The 23,005-nt window shown below is 37.6% G+C and overlaps 2 protein-coding genes across 7 annotated transcripts in view; both read left to right on the top strand.

Moving 5' to 3' along the window:
- tns1b (tensin 1b) overlaps nucleotides 1–23,005 on the top strand; it is a 793,111-nt gene that overhangs the window by 539,933 nt on the left and 230,173 nt on the right. For all 6 annotated transcript variants that reach the window (XM_051930510.1, XM_051930508.1, XM_028807574.2 and 3 more), the window contains one exon: nucleotides 22,687–22,728. In XM_051930510.1, the coding sequence (XP_051786470.1) occupies nucleotides 22,687–22,728 (42 nt within the window). The remainder of the gene's footprint in view (nucleotides 1–22,686; nucleotides 22,729–23,005) is intronic.
- The window catches only part of zgc:92380 (uncharacterized protein LOC445086 homolog), a 1,014,629-nt gene that overhangs the window by 977,156 nt on the left and 14,468 nt on the right, over nucleotides 1–23,005 (top strand). The window lies entirely within an intron of this gene.

The following is a 23,005-nucleotide window of genomic DNA, read 5'->3' as shown; positions in this document are numbered from 1 at the left end:
TCCTCCCTGCATGGAGTTTGCATGTTCTCCCCGTGTCTGTGTGGGTTTCCTCCGGGCGCTCCGGTTTCCTCCCACAGTCCAAAGACATGCAGGTTAGGTGGATTGGCGATTCTAAATTGGCCCTAGTGTGTGCTTGGTGTGTTGGTGTGTTTGTGTGTGTCCTGCGGTGGGTTGGCACCCTGCCCAGGATTGTTTCCTGCCTTGTGCCCTGTGTTGGCTGGGATTGGCTCCAGCAGACCCCCGTGACCCTGTGTTCGGATTCAGCGGGTTGGAAAATGGATGGAACTGAATCAGAAGGGAGGGTGATTTAATGAGATCTAAGCACATGTTCATATAAATAGAGACCCTAAGCTGCCTTCTAGGAGTTTTTGGGATTTTAGATATTGATATGATAAAGTGAATATGATGCTTAAAAAAAGACATTTCTGGCATATATTATAGAAATAATGAACTCTAGCTGTAGCAGATAACCAGTTGTCATTTCAAAAATGCCCATTTTATATTCTTTACACTGTACATAACTTAAAATTGAGTTCGTAAGTTTAGGATATTTTTAGTTCTGGGAATGATGTTTAATTTAGTATAATATCTTTATTTTTTGGTAATAGTTTTTTCTTCTTGCTCCAATATAGAAGATATACAGTATATCAATGTATTATAGCTGCTAGAAGTACTTCCTATGGCATGTCACCAAAATACCTCATAACTGTCAGATACTATTTCTGTGTTGTTTTTTATTGGTATCAGTCTAGAAGAAAAAGTAGGTTTTATTTGCTCTGGGGAAGTCTTGTTTCTCATGGTAAGTGAGGTTTACCCTACAATTAGAGAAGAAAAAAAAAAAGCTTTTAGCAAATTCTAAAAATCTTGTGCATGCTCATATTATATCTGTTTAAGTCCAGGTGAAACAGCAGCACAGTGTGTACACTCTCTGTTTGTGTGTGTGTGTGTGTGTGTGTGTGTGTGTGTGTGTGTTGTGGACATGCACTTTGGCAGGCACATTCCACAGGAGTGTCCTCATGTTTGTGTGTCTTGAAGCAGTAAAGAATGTTTTCATTAGGAGGGGCCTGCCATCAGTGGGAAAGGCTGCGGACAGTTGGAATGTAGGCCCCAAGGGTTTCTTTTTCTTTTTTTTTTTTTTTCATAACTGGGTACTGTTTATATCTGTTTATGCCAGCTACTCAGTGACCAGTAAATCATGTCACATGTTTCTACATTTTCTTATTTAACAATGTCATCAAAAGCAGAAATGTTACCTCTGAGTTAAGCTTTTAAATAATCCCACCTTTTAAAGCTTTACACGTGTTTTGAAATATACAGTATTTACTTGACATTGATTATGTGGTGTTTTGTGCTGCTGGCATTACAGCTTTTAGAGACTGTGTTTTAATAACTGACTCAGTTGCTGACTGTATGGGCTTTAAATGTTTTGTCCACAACCATTTATATTTTCTTTTGATTCTCTGGTCTAATCCAAAAGATGTGCTTGTAAGGTTAACTCATAAGTCAGAACCAGTCTGTTTGTGTCTGCAGTAGTGTTACCTGCTGTGGTGTCCCTGTATGGATTTCTACCAATTTTTTGACCTTTAGGATATTGGTATTTTATTGTTTTGCAGTCTGTTTGAAAAATATGATTGTTTTAATCACAACATTAAAATGGCCCTATAATAATAAAGCATAATAGCACAACAGGCAACATTTTTACCACAGAGCACTTAGATCCCAGGTTTTCAGTTGTGATACCGTTTGCGTGGAGTACTTTCCTCCAGGTACTCCACAGTCCATAGAGAAATTAACTATGTCCACTTTGATCTTGGGTGAGTACATGCCCATGCCCTATATTCAGTATTAGAAACACCATTCATTTTTTCAGTTCTAAAACCACCAAGGCTATGCCAAGTGGAATCTGAGTCTTTTTCTTCTCACTAATGGCCCAATTGATCAGCATCCTGATAGCGTATCCCAACTATCCTAGCTCAAAAAAAAAAAAGTACTGTAGACTAACCAACAATACAATATCAAAAATTGATTGTATGTAAAAATTCATTTCTTGGCAAACAGGCTCGTGTTTGCTAACAGTTTCTACTATGAAAATGTCAGTATACCTTTGCCAAAAAAAATTTGCAGGGCATGCTATTGCTTAGCATAAAACAATTTTTGCATTTATTTTAAAAAGCAAAATAACATTCAGGTAAGAACATAAAATAAATGAATTTCTGCTTTTTTCCAGACAAAGGTTCTCCACAGTCGTTCTCCTTGTGGTCACATGGAATCTTTCCCCAAATGTGGAATATCATTTAGTTTATACTTGCTGTTTAGATCAGCAGCAATTCAATGGCTGAAAGTGCTTGCAATTGTGTACTTGTTATTCAGAATCGTGTGGAAAAATATAACAATACAATTTCAATGTGACTGTTTTTTCTGTGATTATTATGTAGGGAGAGAAAAAGAGACCGTAGTTCACGTTTTGATAGCACATACAATAACTTTGATCACCGCAGCTACATAGGATTTTTGGAGGTGAAAACAATATGCAAATACAGCCAATGAGTGCTGGAGGAGAGAGACAGCAATCCGCACATGGGTACCAATGTTTAATGGTGTTGCTAGTGACAGAAATAGGGGGCCTTTAAAGATTTAAAAACACAATACCAATTGGCATCGGCTATGGCGCTTCTAGTTAACTGGCATCTATTACTACCAATGCTGACTCCTGCTTTAGGGATCCTGCACTAGAAGAACAGGGTTCAGGAAATGGCTCCATCAGGCTACATTCTTCATAATGTCTTGGGAGTGCATTCCAGTAGTTAATGACTTTCATGAACTTAAGTGATTACTCTTCAGAACAGAGGAGAAAAAGCTATGCACTTAAAAAAAAAATCACTTTAAACTTTTACATTTTCTCACATTCCACTTAGTATGTCTTGATTCATTTTATAACTTTCTAACTGCACACATTAGCATGCAAACCATACCACTGTACATGGGTCTTGTGTAAACTGTGTGCATAAAAAATGTATGTAAATATGTAAAGGTTATGCTTGTATCAATCCATTCTGTGAGCACAATTTTTCAGTTAAAGAGCTACAAGCAGAAGAGCATTACAAATTGGAAACTAATCTAAACTATACCTGTTTATCAGGGCTCGGTAACTTTTATATAGACCACAAAAATCAAGCTCAAAATCATGGAAATTCGAGTTAGCAGTGCTAACCCAATGACACCAAGCTTTCATTGCTAATAGAGTGTATATTACATTATTCATACATAAATAAATATATACGTTTTATAAAAAAGAAATGGGGAAAACTGCAATGTTTAGCTTGTACTCAAGACACTATAATTCTGTTGGTATGGCATGTAGGGCTGCACGATAACAGAAAAAATGATTATCACGATTATTTTGCTCAAAATTTTTATCACGATTAATAATGACGATTATTCCTTTGGTAAATGAAGTCTGTGACCAAAGCAGTGTAGCCTCGGCCAGTTATTCACAGATGCTGCCCTAATCATATTAGCTGCGTTGTCCGTTGTGATGCACACAAGTCTTTCTTCCACCAAGCCCCAAGCGGACATCGCTTCTTTGAGGCCCACTGCAATAAACTCCACTGTATGGTCTTGTGGGAAAAACGAAGTTTGCAAAAGCTTGCTTTTCATCTCAAACTCGCTGTCAATAAAATGAACTGTCAAGCTCAAATACGGTTCCGCAGTTCTGCTTGACCATAAGTCGGTCGTGGCAGCAAAATATTCAAGGCTGAGCCTGAGAATTTCTCTTTCTATTTCTTTTCGGCATTTCGCATACAGCGAGGGCAGCGCAACATTGGAAAAATGGTTGCGTGAGGGAATGCTATATCTTTTATCAAGTGTTGCGATCATTTTGTTAAACCCCTCACTGCTCACGGTGGTTATTGGACACATATCCTTGGCTATATGGTACGAGATCGCCTCTGTTATTTCCCGGTGTCTTTGCGAGCTAGGCAGATATGGTATTGCGTTGAACAATGTCCCTGATATTGTTGTCTGTGTTGTGGATGGCTGGTAATTTTTTGTTGTTGCTGTTTGTGCCTTCAGTCGTTGAAATTCTTGATAGTGTACTTTGTGGTGGCTTTTAAGGTGGTTGATGAGGTTTGTTGTGTTACCTTGGGACGTTTGGACGGAACAGGAGCAAAGTTTGCACAAGACTCGTACCTGATCAACATCACATTCCTCGAAATCGAAATAGTTCCAGACAACTGAGTATGACCCCTTTTTAGGAACTAACGATCGCACTTCTGCACGTTGCTCCGCCATCATATGTTTATTCTGACTGACTGTTATTGCTGCTATTGACTTCTTCTGCTTCAGAAAGCGCTTGCAATCTAGACGCAGTAACGTCATAGTGACGCAGTCCAATCCGTAAACTCAGCCCATAAAAAACAGTTTGGTCTTTATACTGTAAAATCGCGACGATATTTATTAACTGATCGTGGGTCATAAATATCGTTATCATGAGAAAAAAAAGATTAATCGTGCAGCCCTAATGGCATGTAATCCATATTACTAACCGAGAATAAACCGGATATGGACGCAGGTACACGGCGATGGGACCATGAGATGTACTGCGCAGGCGCGCGTCTCATACACCGCAAGCGAAGTCTTATCCACCACGAACAAAGGAGTCACGGCCCAAGAACGAAAGAGCTCAACTAACGTGAATGAGAAATGAAGTAACAACGCGCCCATAGCTAACACCTAACGACACAGCCACACACAAAAGAGGATTCTGCGCTGCACCACAGAGTCAACCGTGAGAGGCTACGGAGGCCCCACAGGTCCACAAAGCGCAGGCGTCACCGCCATAATGTGAGTGGCACTACTGCGGAGTGAAGGCGCAGGCGTCACCGCCATCTTGTGAGTGGCACTACTGCGGAGTGAAGTTAGGAATAATGTGCTGCTTGGGATTGTACAAACCGCTGAACGCTTTACACCAAATTCAAACACAATACAGCTCAACGATACAAACACGAGACCGCCTGGATAAGATCAATGAACGCAAGCGCCTACAACAGGCGTCTGACACTGCGGAAGCAAAGCAGGCACGGGTTCAAAACGAACGACCTCAACTGACGGATATACAAACACGAGCCCGCCTGGATAAAATCAATGAACGCAGGCGCCTACAACGCGCGTCTGAAATGCCGCGGGCACGGCTCCAAAACGAACGAGCTCGACTAATGTATTTTTACAGGATACCCAACGCCGGGGGTAGGCGAGTGAAGCGAGCAGGGGGTGGTGCCCCCTTGTGACTTAGATTGTAAAGCTCTTTAGGAGTAAAGCTCTTTAGGAGGGGCTTGCAAGATTATTTTTCAGAAGATTTTTCACTCTGTGAGTTAAGCTTCAGTGTTGTATGTATTCTTCTAATAATTGAAATGCAAAATATGATCTATTTAAAAAATTTTCTATTTGAACCACTTTATTTAAACATATCTACACAGCACTTGGTTTTATTATTTATTTATTTAAGCTATTTTGTATGCAGTTTTATTTATTTTGCATTTTTTTTCTTCTTACATAAAAAAAATACTGCACAGGCTAGGGTGGTTTGATAAAGAAGGATGAATGTTTGAATTAAAACTGATGTTCTTCGAATACCTTCTTAAACTCTTTAAATTGGATTAATATACTGCCATATTATATGTACTTCCTTTTATATTGTGAATTTTTTTTTTTTTGCTTTTGGAAGCAGAATGTTCACATACATTATTGTACTCGTAAATATTTTTTGCAGGTTTACTACAAAATACTATTTTTTTTAATTAGAGACCTTTGAACATGAACATAAATGAACATGACAGTAAAAAAATGATATTGGCATAACCTTTATTTACAGTAGTTTCAGAAAGAGATGCTTGAATTACTCTTCAGTCAAAACATGCACATCAGTTTGGAAGTATGGAAAATGTTGCCACAGTCATTCAGGTTTGGGAATATTTTATCTCAATGATAGAGATGGACAAGATATATGCATTTTTTTCAAAGTTTATGAGCAGATGTACAGATAAAGTACATGATGACTACTCTTAGTATATGTCTAAGCAAGCTTTAAATAATGTAATTGCTCTTTCATGACACTTTATTTCTCCAAAAAATGATTAATCGCAATATGTGCTTAAATCCTATAAAACACTACTTTCTTGTTCATTTACGTATAAATCTCTGTGTTTCATTTAGTCATTTAGCTGGAGCAGGTAAATGTGATTTACAAAAAGCTTTGCACATCCTTCACTATATAGCAGACCCATAGACGATAAACCAATTTTGAGAACAATCTGGTAGAACAGAATAAATATTACTTTGTTACAAGGAAGCAATTTTATTCATTAGAGGATGCAGGAACATTGTGGTTCTTAGTGTAAACCTTGTAGAAATAGATGCAGAACTCTTTCAGTTAAATATATTAACACAGATTTAGATAAAATGATATGCATTTGCCTCCATCTTATTAAATTACATTGATTTTGTTTCCATGTAGGGCATAATCTCTTTTTAATAAATGCTAATTACTTCAATTTATAATTATTACCTCACAATCTTATTTGATTATTTTTATGTTAGTTTCTTTTAATAAACTCAGTCAAGCATGATAGTATAGAGTAATAAGCTTGATAAATATGCTGTTGTGGAAAAAATATTTATTTCAGGATACATTTGTATTTTATTATTTTCAGTATGAATTATTTGTGATTTCCACTTTTTTCATTCCAGTTTTTGAACAGATGAACTTAATTCTAAATTGTGTTTGCATGTTTCTTAGCAATTCAAAATTGGTTTAGGGATAGGGAGGCACATTTTTCAGTAGCAGCAAAACATATACCTACCCTGGATGGGACAGGAGTCTGTCGCAGGACATAGGAAAGTGCCAACCCATTGTATTATAGAAGGTCTCCGGTTTAGCGATGTGGAGCCCATTTTAATAAATAAATAATTTGTTCAGCTCGATCTCCATAGGTGTGCAAGCGTGCTCAGCTGTCAAGAGGTTGGTGAGATAATTGGGGCGAGATGTACCTGCATGATAGATAGATAGATACTTTATTAATCCCAAGAGGAAATTCACAAATGAACAAAACAACATGTTAGGGTGCAGCATGTCTCAATTGCTTCATTGGCTTCCTGCAGTACATGATTGAGACATTGTGCCCATGGAGACGTAAAAGGAAGAACATAGACTAGTCAGTGAGAGGAGAAAGGAATGACAGAAGTTAAAAGAAGAGGAAGAAATTTTTTTCTCTAAATTTTAGTTAGTGCAACCACAACAGGCAGCAACGATTTATGCCCTCACCCCAGGTAACTCTAAATTCCCATGCCAGTTTGTCATTTTCAAACCTACTTAATCCAGACCAGGTTTGCAGTGTTGGGGTTGGTGGTTGGAGCCTGTCCCAGCCAGCACTGGGCACAAGGCAGGAATAAATCCTGGACAGGGCTCCAGTGCATTGCAGGGCGAACACATATGCACACGCTAGGGCCCACCTAGTGCTGCCAGTTCATCTAGCCTGCATGTCTTTAGGAGGAATCCGAAGCACCCGTAGGAAACCCGTGCAGACAAGGGAAGGGCATGCAAATTGCGTGCAGGCAGGACCCAGGACATGAACGCTGGTCTCTCAACTGCAAGGTAGCAGCACTAACTCTATGCCACCATCATACATCTGTGCTGGCTGATTGCTTTGGATGTTTTGTGTGCAAGCATATAACAAAGAACACTGTGATTGTGAGAATTATAATGAGATTAATTTTGAGCAGGAAGAAAACATTTTTTGAAACTCAGTAAAACTTTTATATTTTGTCATGCTTTAAGAAATATATGGTGGTAAAGTCATCCTGCAAAAAGGAATGAATATGTGGTTCTAGAAAAAAAAATATTTTTTATTTTTAACCAGTAACTTAACTTAAATTGCTGCTGAAGTTTAAAGATTTTATCTCTGATAAATAGAAGCAACCCATGTTTTTACATGAGATGTGGCTGTAAACGAAGTACTGGCAGAGTGAGTAACCTAGAAAAGACAGCTATACCTGATTTTATAAAATGGTACTGATTTGTGTGATTCCCTGGTGCTTTTAGCCAGGCACCTACCCCTTTTGGGACATTTGATAGTTCACGACCGAGATGGACCACTAGCAAGTGAGGAAGTAGACGCAACTTTCAAGTACAAAAAAGTAAACAGTATTTATTTTAAACAACAATGAAGAATAAAGTGCCACAGTGCATTCAGTAAATACACTAATTTCCCACACAATCGTCCAATCTTCTTTGTTTATCCTAATCTCCTCTTTCCTCTCTAATATATAACCGTCTATCCTCAGCTGAAACCCGCTAACTATCACGCAGCATCCACCATCTCTTTTTTTGTATGTATTATTGGTATTTTTGTTTTTATTGCTGTACTTTCCATTTTAGAGCCATGTTATAGTTCAATCCAATTGAACTCATTTTAGAGCACTATGGCAGGTTCTCAAGTAAAACCTAAGTATAGATTTTATAAATTACTAGAATACAAAATTAGTGTACATCAAAAAACAGATTTGTTGAAACATGCAGAAAACAAAGTAGAAACTGATTAATATAAATGGAAACCAATCTTCTTCTTCATCTTTCGGCTACTCCCTTTAGGGTTTCCCACAGCGGATCATCTTCTTCCATATTTGTTCTGTTCCACCCATCACCAGCATTTCCTCTCTCACCACATCCATAAACCTTTGCTTAGGCCTTCCAATTTTCCTCTTCCCTGGCAGCTCTATCCTTAGCATCCTTCTCCCTATATACTCAGCATCTCTCTTCTACACATGTCTAAACCAACACAATCTCGCCTCTCTGACTTTGTCTCCCAACCGTCCAACTTGAGCCGATCCTCTAATGTACTCATATCTAATCCTATCCATTCTCGTCACACAAAATGCAAATCTTAACATCTTTAACTCTGCTACCTCTAGTTCTTCCTCCTGCTTTCTGGTCAGTGCCACTGCCTCCAAACCATATAACATAGCTGGTCTCACTACCGTCCTGTAGACCTTCCCTTTCACTCTTGCTGATACTTGTCTGTCACAAATTACTCCTGACACTCTTCTCCAACCATTCTACCCTGCCTGCACTCTCTTTTTCACCTCTCTTCCACAATCCCCATTACTCTGTACTGTTGAACTCAAGTATTTAAACTCATCCGCCTTCGCCAACTCTACTCCTTGCATCCTCACCATTCCACTGACTTCCCTCTCATTTACACACATGTATTCTGTCTTGTTCCTACTGACCTTCATTCCTCTCCTCTCTAGAGCATAACTCCCTCTCCAGGGTCTCCTCAACCTGCTCCCTACTATTGCTACAGATCACAATGTCATCAGCAAACATCATAGTCCACGAGGACTCCTGTCCAATCTCATCTGTCAACCAGTCCATCACCATTGCAAATAAGAAGGGGCTTAGAACTGATCCCTGATGTAATCCCACCTCCACATTGAATGCATCTGTCACTCCTACCACAGACCTCACCACTGTCACACTTCCCTCGTACATATCCTGTACAACTCTTACGCAATTCTCTGCCACTCCAGACTTCCTCATACAATACCACAGCTCCTCTCGAGGCACCCTGTCCTATGCTTTCTCCTGGTCCACAAAGACACAATGCAACACCTTCTGTCCTTCTCTATACTTCTCCATCGACATCCTCAGAGCAAACATCGCATCTGTGGTGCTCTTTCTTGGAATGAAACCATACTACTGCTCACTAATCATCACCTCACTTCTTAACCTAGCTTCCATTGCTCCTTCCCATAACTTCATGCTGTGGCTCATCAATTTTTTCTCCCTGTAGTTATTACAGTCCTGCACACATCCCCCTTATTCTTAAATATAGGCACCAGTACACTTCCTCTCCACTCCTCAGGCATCCTCTCACTTTCCAAGATTCCATTAAACAATCTGGTTAAAAACTCCACTACCATCTCTCCTAAACACCTCCATGCTTCCACAGATTCAGTATGTCATCTGGACCAACGGCCTTTCCATTTTTCATCCTCTTCATAGCTGTCCTTACTTCCTCCTTGCTAAACTGTTTCACTTCCTGATTCACATCATCCAATCTCTTCTCTCTCTTGTTCTCTTCATTCATCGGCCTCTCAAAGTACTCTTTCCATCTGCTCAACACACTCCTCGCTTGTGAGTACATTTCCATCTTTATCCTTTATCACCCTAACCTGCTGCACATTTTTCCCATTTCGGTCCTTCTGTCTAGTCAATCGGTACAGGTCCTTTTCTCCCTCCTTAGTATCCAACCTCTCATACAACTCATCATACGCCTTTTCTTTAGCCTTCGCCACCTCTCTCTTCACCTTGCGCCTTATCTCCTTGTACTCTTGTCTACTTTCTGCATCTCTCTGACTATCCCACTTCTTCTTTGCCATCCTCTTCCTCTATATACTCTCCTGTACTTCTCTATTCCACTTCCAGATTTCTTTTTCCTCCTTCCTCTCTCCAGATGTCACACCAAGCACCCTTCTTGCTGTCACCCTTACCACATCTGCTGTAGTTGCCCAACTGTCTGGTAAGTCTTCACAACCACCCAGTGCCAGTCTTCCTTTTTCAACTTCCACCATTTGAACCTTGGCTCTCCCATCACTCTCTTCCTCTTCTGGATCTCCGTCGTCATCCTACAGACCACCATCCTATGCTGCTTAACTACACTTTCCCCTGCCACCACTTTGCAGTCTTCAATCTCCTTCAGATTGACTCTTCTGCATAGGACATAATCTACCTGTGTGCATCTTCCTCCACTCTTGTACTTCACCCTATGTTCCTCCCTCTTCTTAAAATACGTATTCACCACAGCCATGTCCATACTTTTGGCAAAATCCATTATCATCTGACCTTCTTCATCCCTGTCCTTGACACCATACCTACCCATTACTTACTTGTCTCCTGTGTTCTCTTCACCAACATGTCCATTGATATCTGTCCCTTGGGTACACTGTTCATCACTTCATCCAACTCGCTCCAAAAATCTTCTTTCTCCTCCATCGCACACCCAACTTGCGGGGCATATACACTAACAACATTCATCATCACACCTCCAATTTCCAGCTTCATAATCATTACTCTGTCTGACATTCTTTTCACCTCCAAAACACTCTTGACATACTGTTCCTTCAGAATAACCCCTATCCCATTTCTCCTCCCATCCACACCATGTTAGAACAATTTGAATCCACCTGCGATCCACCTGGCCTTACTCCCTTACCATTTAGTCTCTTGCACGCACAATACTGTATATCAACCTTCCTTCTCTCCATCATATCTGCTAACTCTCTCCCCTTACCAGTCATACTGCCAACATTCAAAGTTCCTACTCTCAGTTCTACTCTCTTTACCTTCCTCCTCTCCTCCTGCATCCGGAAATGTCTCCTCCCTCTTCTTCTTCTCCTTCGGCCAACAGTAGCCCAATGTCCACCAGCACCCTGTTGGCTAACAGCACTAGTGCCGGTCGTTGTTAACCCGGGGCTCGACCAATCTGGTATTGGAATTTGTATTGTTGTCCGCATATTGATTTGGCAAAATTTTACACCGGATGCCCTTCCTGACGTAACCCTCCCCATTTATCTGGGCTTGGGACCGGCACAAAGAAACACACTGGTTTGTGCATCCCCTGTGGCTGGGTTAAAACCAATGTAAACCAGTAATATCTGTTCATTATATAAAGTCAGGAGTTTCGAAAGAAACATTGACTTTGAGCACTCTTAAATCTGTTTTTGACTATTATTTTGTTTTAACTTCAAATGTAGTATAACTCCTTTATCTTAATGTCTTCTTGTGTTTGTAACTTGACTGTTTTTTGACTACCCATTTGTGATGATTGCAGTTGCCTTCTGTGTAATCAATTTTTATTTTATCTTAAAAGGGTACAGGTGCTACCGTCAGTTGATTGATAGGCCATGTCTATTGTCATGCCCCTTCTTCTTTACAGTCTTTGAGCCAAAGAATACTCACTAAACTAACTCATGTCTCCCATTTCAAGCAGCTTCATATTTAAATTTTAAAAACCTGAAGGAATACAGAATACTGTAAAGGTGGTGTAGATTAAACGTTTAACCTGTTTAGACTTGGCTTGGTTAAAATCATAACAAGAAAACAAAGTGACAAGATAAATGCAAAGTGACAAAATAAAAGCAAATTATTTTTTAATATACTGTATAATTCTTGCCACTATTTTAGAACACTACACACAAAAATTTGATTTATATTTAATTACCCAACTGTTTTTGCTTCTGTTTTGGAGGCCATTTATAGTGCACAAGGCAGATTTTCCAGTTGTGTGGTATAATCTGACTTGGTACCCACCCCTTCTTGCCTGAAGTCACAGGGCACGATTTTCAGCAGGAAATAAGAGCCTTTGTTCGCCATGGCTAAGATTAATTCCAGTACATTTGTGGTTTGGAAAATACAGGCTATGGGCGGTTTGGTGGTCTGACCCCTGCATGCTTGCCCGACTCTTGTAGTAATATATACTTACTGGATTTTTTGTTAATTTATACAGATGCCATGACAGTAGAAAAGGATGATTTTTTTTTCTGCACCAACCCATATTTATTCAAATAAGTTTCTTATAGCACTTTTATCAAAAAGCTTTGAACTTTGTCTTAAAATATTCAGAATAAAATACATGTTGTAAGAGTTTAGTTTCCATATACATTCTTGCTCCAATTGTTGAGTTATTGTGAAAAAGTATTTATCCCAGTATCTGGTGATCAACTTTATACAGTGAACGGTATCAAGACTTAAGCCAAAGTGTAAACTGTGATACTTTTTTTTTTAACTTCTTTAAAAAAAAGTTATAGAATCCCAGTACCCTGTAATATAATGGGGGGTAATAACTGATTGTTTTTTTTTTTGTTTTTTTTTTAAACAAACTGCTATCACACACATCCTGTATTTATTGATCAAGGTCTCAAAACTGTGGGAGAATGTTTGTTTATCCACTACTCCTTACAGAATTACTTAAGCTCATTAATATTTGCTGATTTTGGCCATAGGTTTCATTTTTCAGTTTCCAAAACTCAACTTTTCTTTATTCTACCTTGCTAATGGAAACTTGCTTGTGTATTTCAAGTAACTGTCTTGCTGCACGACCCAGCTGCTATTTTCATTTTGTCCATAGATGTTCTGTTATATCTGATTGTTTTCTAGCGCTTTATGTAGCAAAATATACTTAAAACATGATACTATCATCAACGTGTTGGTATGAGATTTTTACCATGGAATACGTGTACTTTATTTTTTCCTTCCAGACGCAAGTTCAAATTTATTGTTCAGTGGTTCAAGTTCCAGTTTATTGGAATGGGTGCATAGTAGTCATGCACATAGTATAATAAAATTCTTCCTTGAATGTCTCCTCAGAGAATGTCTCCACAATAATAGATAGATAGTATAGATTTCACACACACAAACACACACACACACACATACATACTGTATATGGTGACCAGCAGACAGAAAAAAGCAAAGCAGCAGAAATTGTTGATGTTCCAACCCAGTAGCCCAATGTAATATGCAAACTAAACTAAAAAGCAAAAGGGTGCCCTGCAGCATAACAAAAAAAGACTTCTGGCCTGAAAATCAGTTCTCTCTGTTTTTCTCTCTCTCTCTGTTCTCGCATGGTAGTTGGATTCACTATCAACTGCTATGAATGAGACACACCTTCCAGGGCTATCCGGTTTTATGGCATCCCATTTGGAAGGGGTAGCGCTTGATCTAAGCGTCACAGCAGTGGTTGAGTGCCCACTCTGGGAGTCACCTTGGAGCTGTGGGAGAAAGAGAACATACAGTTATAAAACACTGTATTTCTTTTACTATGTTACAAATGAGGGTTTTGATTATCTATTCAGTTACCTTATGATCTGTGGATAGAAATTCTGCCCTTGAATCTACTGGTGCAAGTTCCAATGATCCTGTACCTTTTGACAGAACAAAGGAGTGAAGAGCAGCTGTGCAGGATAGCTAAGGTCTTTAATAAGACTGGTTGTCTTTTTTTAAAGGAAATGAGCATTGTATATGTCCTAAACAGAGGGCAGTAGTGGTATAGACAATGCTGTATCAGAATGTTTTATACAGCAGCTAGTAAAGATTGATTGTGTACCTGTTGGAAGCAGTGATATGGAGAAATATGCACTTTCCTTGTACATCTGAGGAATTGGAGGGCTTGGTAAAACTTCCTGACAGTAGCTGAAGCGTCTAAAGTTTGTCAGTGGTGGTCACTCCAAGAAATTTAAAGCTGCTCTCACTCTCAACAGTATCTCTTCCAATTTAAATAGAAGTGTGGTTAGCTTTCTGCTAAGGTCTTGAGGTCTATGGCCAGCCCCTTGGTTTCACTAACATTAAGGGTGAGTTTGTTTGCATGGCCCCACTGGGTCAGCAGGTAAACATTTCCTCTGTAAGATATCTCAACATTGTTTGAGATCAAGCTTATGATGGTGGTGTCATCAGGTCAGAAAGTCCAAGATCCAATTTCAGATGGTGGAGCGAAGTCTGAAATGAAAAATTTTGGTAGTTATCTTTGTTGGTACAACAGTGTTAAATGCTGAGCAGTGTAACCAGGATTCTGCAATAACAATTATTATTTTCCATAGGTGCCAGGATGGTATAGAGCAATAGGGATCTCTCAAGAGATATACAAACTGGATATAAGCATAAATATTGTATTCTGTTTAAGGTGTACCAGCAATAGTCTCTCAAAGCAATTCTTCACACCCAGAGTCTAGGCACATGGATAATTATTGTCCTTTTGACGCAAACGGGAACAGCAGATTATTTCAGTGAAATATTAAAGATGTCCCTGAAAACTCCAGCTAATTGGACATTGATTTCTTTGAATGAGCTCCTTACGTCATATACAGAAGTAACATGCAATTGAATGGTGGTCAGCTTATTTCTGCGATCAAAGTAGGTGTAAAAGTCATTAGATTCATTGTTAAGAGAAATACTACAGTGCAAAAAAAAAAAAGAAATCTAAGCAAGTGAAAAGTATTTATATCATATTAAATCTTGTGTTCCTTATTGTAAGGATTATTGACTTATCAAAAAATTTGTATTTGGAATTTTCTAGCTTAGTTTAAGAAAACTTGTCAAGCAAATTGTTCTTACACCATTGGCAGATATTTTTGCTATATAAAGCAAAATAACTCCCATTTAAAGTTTTTTTTTTTTTTTTTTTTTCCTCTCCTACCTGCCGGAGTTCAACTCCGATCCGGATAATTAGCCACTTTGATTGTTTTCTGAGTTTATCTGCATTTCCAGTGTTCTGTCTTGGTTAAAATTATGTGTATGTTATGTTTTATTGCTTTTGGTAATTTTCAATGATTATTTTTTGTGTTGTCTCTTCTGTTTCCATATGTGATTTTTATAATGTGGTACTGTCTGTTTAAATGCAATTATTCTTCCAAGCCCCAAGAGGTGGGACCACCCTGATGTTGCCACTCCTGGACCCTCAGTCTGGCTATGTAAGTAAGCTTAGAAGTCCTAGGAATTGGGAATCATTGATTTGTGACTTTTTGCTACTGTTTAAAGTTTTCTGATTGTTTGTCTTGGAAGACATTTGCTTAGAATGGTCTTTTAGGCAACTCCACTGGGCTACTTTTTGCTCTTTTGAGGTTTTCTTTAAATTTAAAAACATTCTTTGTTTGCCCTTTCTGCCCAAGCCAAGGGTTTATGGTTGTCCTTCCTCTTGAGTGGTTTTCCTTTTATTTTGGGTCGAATATAGTTGCTTTTGCTAGCTGCCAATATTTTTCACCTGCTGCAGCTGAAACCTGCAGGTAGTCTGGGCTGACAAGATTAGGTTTTGGCCTGCTCCTTAGCGTTTTTGGGGGTCTCAGTTATTTTGCCTTGGAGAAAACTCCATTTCATGACAGTTTCCATATCATTGTTTTGAGGTGCATTGGTTCATGCCTTCAGTAAATTATTGATATCAAACATGATCTATGGTTTCTTGCAAATCAGTTTCATGGAACACAGTAGTCCACACATCTTTTGATGAATAATGCTGCAACGTTTGCGTACTCATCCAGATCTGATGAAGAGTCTCTAGACATTTCTCAGTTTACACAATCAAAAACAGTCATGTGGGCTTTTTGTTTCATTAATTCAGTACTGAACTAGTTTTCTTGCATGCTTATAATGGAAAGAAGGGCTGGTCTGCGTTTCATTTGTTAAAGATATTTGTCTGATTTAGTGCCATTGCCTCATGTGCACTGTATTTGAAACTGAATTAAAAAGGTTGCACAGGTCTAGGTATGCATATACTGTGTCGCAGCTCATCCAGTTTGATGCAATACCTTTAGCACTGCTCAGTAATCACATTGGTTCAGAGAATGAAACTTTCATCTTGAATTGAACTGGGTTCTACTGTAATGCTTTATTTTTTCACTAATGTGCAAAAAGCAAATTTGCACTATTTATAAAATTAAAAAAGGAAAGGGAAGATAAAATCTATTTATATAAAATGCAAACTTCACTGGCTCATTCGTGCGTGCAAAAACAGTATTTCCCATTTAGTTGAAAAACTGAAATTTAACAGAACATGTAGATATTTCAGTATTTAGGGTTTCCTCCCAACAGAAAAAAAACTAAATACCCCAAAATCTCAAAAATGCTTTAACTGATTTAACTCGAATTTTGTCACGTTATAGACAAAAGAAAAGTAGCCTGCCCTTATTTTTTTTTTATTAGTCAATTTGATATTTGTTGATAACAATGCTATAACAAGTAAGCTATTGTAAAGTCCCATATCCTTCTTTCAGCTGAGGGATCAGAAGGAATTGCCTAGAGAAATGGGCCTGTAGCTTTATGCAAATAATGGCCGCTACCAGAAGCTAAGTGGAGGGACGAAAGTTTGGTAAAGCTCAAAGAATACATGTTTAGCATGCTATACTACCTATTCTGTTGGCTTTTTCTTAATCCTTACAATGCGGTCTAAGACATATAAATTTGAAGGGAGGATGGGGTTATTGTCCACCTTGGATAAGTGAGCTCTCTTAGATTTTTGATTGTACTTGTATATATAAATACTCTGAAGAACAGGTGGAGCACGGGTATCCCTTGGTGGTGAAATATGTGCAATATTGCCAAGAACAGTGGTGTTCCCTTTTAGGTCAGACTGTGATGTGCAACAATGCTCTGGTTAACAAATCAAAAATGGAGAAATGACAGTACAGCATAACTGTCCACCTCAGGCCTTGGAAACAACACAAATCTGGATATCTGGCATTATTTTCTAAGTTTAAACACTTGCAAAGTTTTGTAAACTGATTCTTCAGAGACGGAACATGGCGGGGGTGATTGTGCATAGTTCACAGTATTATTTCTTTTCCTCTTTTCTTTTGTGTCCTATGCATAAAATTTGTACAATTCATTTCAGGGGCCACATAAATGTGTAGCCTGTAAACATCGGTGGTGTGTGTAATATGTTAAAGTAAACCACAATTTAGCATATATTATTCATTGTGTATTGCTTTAGATCTAAACCCTCCTAAACTTTATAAAGGTATTTGATTACAGATTTAAGTGTTACATTGAAATCTGTGCTACAGGCTAAAATTATATTTATACTTCAAATTCCTACTAGTTACCGATTTGACTTCAAAAGAATACAGCTTCCAGTTCGATTATGTTTTTTTCCACTGACCATCAACAAAAGGTCAGTCACTTGGTTAAGCAAGAACTGATGTCCGCACAAGTAATTTACATAGTGGACATTTGTACATAGCATATTCAAGAGTAATGAGCTTCAGTGAGCTAATATTAGATCCTGATATATATCTACAGTATATATGATATGTAATTTATATATAACACTATAACTGATGAAACATTTTGCAAATGTATCAGTAGTCATATGCAACTTTTAATTCATACAGTTTTAAAAGTGAATTGGTTAGACAATTGAGAGGAGTATATAGATGGATCTCAGATTAGAATTTTTGTTTCCGTCACTAGCTGTTCCCACATGACCTTTTATACTTTGCAAACACATGTAAACAAACCATAGCTGGCTTTACAATGTAACTTCACAGATTCCTGAAGCCTATCTTATAAATAATTATAATTCTTGCTTGATGGAAAAAGATCACACATGACAGTGAGTAGGTATTTGGCGAATTCCCCATTAAGTAAACATTTCTGTATATGGTATACTGTGAAGAGAATTTAGTCTTCTAGCTGACTGCACTTCCTCAGTTTTAAAGACATATCTCAGACAGATATAACAATGGATTAATCAAATGAAGACAATATTCATTAGATTTCTGTAAAAAAAAAATACTTTTTTCTAACTTAAAATTGTTGTACTTTTTTGTACATTCGTTTAGTTGAAAGAATGACACTTTTTATCTTTATCTACATTATATTATACACTTGTGTTTTGGCCATTTTTCTTATCTCTGCATCTGGTACTCCTAAACTTTAACCTTTTACTGTCACTGTCCTATTATTTTTTCTTGGTAAAATGTGATGCAAGTTAACATTTTAATGTCAGACTGTTTCTTGTTTAAGAAACAGTTGAAGCAATACCTAAGATGATTTAGTCACTGCTGGAGTGAATAAAATTATGAGCAGTTCTCAATATTATAAAATGATGATGTCCTGCCACTCTGGAAAATTTAAATGACAGCCTTTGCTGTTGCATCCATCCATTAGTTCAGGGTCACTGGACAATGCCTTCCTTTCTATTCTGTGGCTTTCCATGACCTTAAGTGATTCTGATGGTATCTCTCTTAATTGTTTATTTCAGTTTGTTACTTGTTGTATTGTGATTTATTGTATTTTATTGTATTTATTTTATTTGTATGTTTTATTGTAAAAACACTTTGGTTTCAGCATGAATACTGATTTTTGTTTTAAATGTGTGTTATAAATAAATTGACATTGGCATTTGTCAATCAGAATGCTTTGATTACACGTACAATAAAGATAATCAAAAACTTTCAAAGAATCATTTTTAAATTTACTAAGGAGAGAGGGACATTGTAAGTAAGTTAGAACAAGTTTTACTGAAATCCAGAAAATACAAGGAAATTAGTCAATAGGTATTTATTCACATTTCCATCCAAAAATTAGATGGGAAGAAGTACTTTTATCTGTATTTCTAAATTTAACTCTGATTTAGTGTGATGAGTAATCCTCTAGCTTAAACACTTTATTAGCATGGAAAATGGATGTGGTGAAGCAACTGGCTCATAATCGATTAAGTAATTGAGTCGAACCATTTAGTTTGGTTTTAATAACTTAGTATCTAGACATATGTTGGGTAAAGTATTTCCTCTAGGTGGCACTGGACACAAACTGAATATAAAGACAAGTTCCCAGAACTTACAATTAAAGATTTGTCATTTGCATTTAAATTGATTATATCAGTGAAGATGGGTATTTAATTAGAGACAGGCAAAGTTAAAAGGCAGCTTTTAAAGTATGTGAAAGAGCTACACTAACACTTCATTTAGTACAACTAAACAGATGGTACTCTATAAATTATTCTGGGGTGCAGTGTGTCACACATGTACAAGTGCATTTTGAATAAAGAATTAAAAGAAAAAAGTCTGTTGTATTGGTTACACAAATCTCTTTATATAATTTTTAAACCTTAGATATGGCATTTATAAGGGTAATATTACTGAAGATATCATGTTATTTGATGCATTTATCATATTCAGCATCACAATTGACTTCCTTTTTGGCTTCCAAGCAGCTACAGATATGCATTTCAAGTGATTCTTAGTCATGAGGACAAAACTGTCCTTTTGTTTATAATTAGTTTCTATGTGAGTTGTCTGTTTATGCCTCAATGTTAAGTTTACAAATTTAATACAGAATGTTTATCGCAGGAGCAAACATGGGTGAATTAGCTGTTCCACTATATGAGACCTTATTTGAGCCTCTGTTACCACTTTAGAAAAAAATTTATGAGAACAGGCCATTCAACCCAACAAAACTAACTAATCCATGCCACCTAATTACTCCAAAATAAATTCAAGTTGAGTTCTGAAGGATCCTAAAGTCCTTCTCTCCATCACACTACTTGGTAGCTTATTCCAAGTGAGTATGCCTGTCTATTTAAAGAAAAACTTTGTAACATTTGTGCAGAATTTTATCTCTGCCTGTCTGGTCTGTAGTCTCCTACTTTGTCACATTAGGGGTGCACGTAATCTCCAGAAAAGTCACATTGGCAAGGTTTGCCGAATCTGTACTACAATGCAGGCCAGTCCCCTCTTCTTACAGTTTAGCAACCCTGAACTTTAAGTGCTGCATCAGCTTGCATCTCCTGGAAAAGGAGCCTTCAAGGAGGCCTGACTCATCCAAACCATTCTCCAACATCAAAGAGGACTTGCAATGTACTGGTCTAATTTTTAACATTTGGATTTTAGCTGCTCCACTCATTTTTATCAAGGTTAAGTTATGTAACTTGTTGTTCTTTCAGCAGCTCCTGATCATCTTTTTCTATATCTCCTGTCCTCTGTATCTTGCTCTGTTAACTTAAGAAATAAACATTACATTAAAGAACTACTTTAGTTATTTAACACCTGCTGGCTACTCAAACACCTGTAATACTCTCCTCCCTCGACTTTCTGCTGTGTGTCTTTGTTTGAAGCTAAACCTTTCCACTGCTTATTTTCCATCTCTGTTTAATTTACTCTACACCTCCTTATTATTATTTATTTTCAAGCTCTGTGTCTACATTATTTCTGCTCCTTCCTATTAATGAACACTTATCATGCCACCCTCTAACTAGCTGTAACTTTGTCTAATATGAGCTCTAAGAACTGCTTTGTCAAGTAGAAGTTTTCACATCCTAATTCCTTCTTGCTTAGAAAATGTGCTTACTGAATACTATCAGTCACTATGCCACAGGTTATTTATTTGTTCACTTCCCAGTATCTTCCACTGCTTCTTTTGCTCTGCTCCCCTCACTAGAATGACTTTACCTACACTGTAGCCACTCTGTTTCTTGTCTTTACTTTCCATCCTGCAATTCACTCAATACTTAGAATAAATGCTTTCTTTCTTATGAGTGAACGCTTGTGCCCTTGTTCGCTACTAGCATTAACAGTTTCCAGTATGAGTGCTATGTACTGCATTATCCAATTATTCTTTACATACCTTATTTCTTCTCCCTAATAAATTGCAATTACTCATAATTGTTTGTCAATACAACACTATTTACTTACTGACCTTCTGGTTTCTGCAACCACCTTTTCCACTCCATGTTGAACCCTGCAAATCCTGCAGGTTTGAACGCAAGTACCTTTTCCAAACACTCAGCTACCTTTTCTCCTGTGCGGATGAACAAAAAGAAAAAAAAATGCTCAAGGGGGGGAAAAAAAAACATACGTCCTGCACAGCCCCCTAGGAGCAAACCAAAAACAAAAATTTTAGGAGCAAAAGATGTGCGTTATTTCTGTGTGAGAGTTAATTAAAATATAACACTCACAACTTCTTCTGCTTCAACAGACAAGGATGGCATTGGTATTATGTCGGTCTATGTCTCTTGCCTGTGTGGAGTTTGCATGTTCTCTGAGTCAGTATGGGTTTTCATCCATGTATTTGTTTCCTCACACATGCCCAAAGATTAGCTGGTTAGGTTAATTGGCCTGGTAATGGACTAGCATCCTTTCATTTGTTGTTTCTTGGCTTGTGCCCAGTGCGTCTGGGATTTGAGAGTGTTACGTACTGTAGAACAAGTGAGGAAACAAATTCTTAACAAACAAGTGCATTTAATGAAGTGCATAATTAATGGCAATAGCAGATAAACATATTAATCTTAATAGCCATGTCAGGAAAGTCACTTATTTTAATTTTTTGCCAAACTTTAAACAATAGGTGTTAAAAAAATGAAATTTCTTAACACTCAAGAAAAATACATTTTAACAATTTATATCTTACAAGGTTGTTTAGCATTAAAACCGATAACCATAATGTTTCTCCAGGAATGTTTAAGAAACGGAGCTCCAGGTGATTAAATCTTAAAGTATGGTTATGTTTCACTAGCTCAAAAGATCACTGATGTCTTGTAAAGTGGTATTATTTTCATAAGCATATCTGATTTGAGTGGCTCAGTGGAGCAGAGGGCAAGACCCCTGGTTCAAAGGTTCAGGCACCTGGGTTTTATTTGTGTTTTCATCAAAGCCTGTTTGGAGCTTTAACATTCCTCTAGAATCTCAGGTTTTCCTTTATGTTAAAATGACATGCATATGAGTTGAACTGGTATCTTTAAATTGGCCTAGTGTGAGTAAAATATCTGGATAAAGGTATCCTCCAAAGGACCACATGGCCTTCCTCACCATGTGACCACAATAGGCTCTGGTTCTTTTTACGATCCTACAATAGAAAAAGTATGAATGGGAAATAGATGGTTACTGCATCTAATATTATGGGATACGCTTCAACTTCTCCACGACCTTGTTGTGGATAACCAGATTAAGAAAATGAATGGACATATTTTACTTTATTTTTTTTTGTAGTTTAATTAGGTTGTATGTATCAAAATAGCAACTTTAAATCTGTTTTTCTGGAGTTGGAAAATGCACTTTTCATGTTACTTTTACTACTACTAACAGTTATGCTGCACTCTCCCTATTTACTGTTTTTCTTTCTAAATTGTTTTTTTTTTTCCCCTACAGCCTCCAAGTAATGATGTCACAGTGAAGCATGCAGACACAATGGTAAGTTAACATCCTAAAAAACTGTAAGCTTTATTTCTGTCAGTTTCTCTATACTTCATTTTAAGTGTACCCTACAGTAGACTGATGTTCCATCTTGGATGTGTACCCAACGCTGTCAAGGTAGATTCCAATTCACCGCAATCCTGAATCTGAATAAGTGGGCTTGGTAAATGGATGAATATTTCCCACTAGTTATATCCTTATCACTCAAATATGTCTAAGTAATTATGCACTTTTTTTTCCTTTGAAAGCAAGTGTTGTGGTTCCTCAATACTTG

The sequence above is a fragment of the Erpetoichthys calabaricus genome, chromosome 8 (genome assembly GCF_900747795.2).
Source record: "Erpetoichthys calabaricus chromosome 8, fErpCal1.3, whole genome shotgun sequence".
Taxonomy (NCBI): Eukaryota; Metazoa; Chordata; class Cladistia; order Polypteriformes; family Polypteridae; genus Erpetoichthys; species Erpetoichthys calabaricus.
This window is presented reverse-complemented; position numbering and strand designations above follow the sequence as displayed.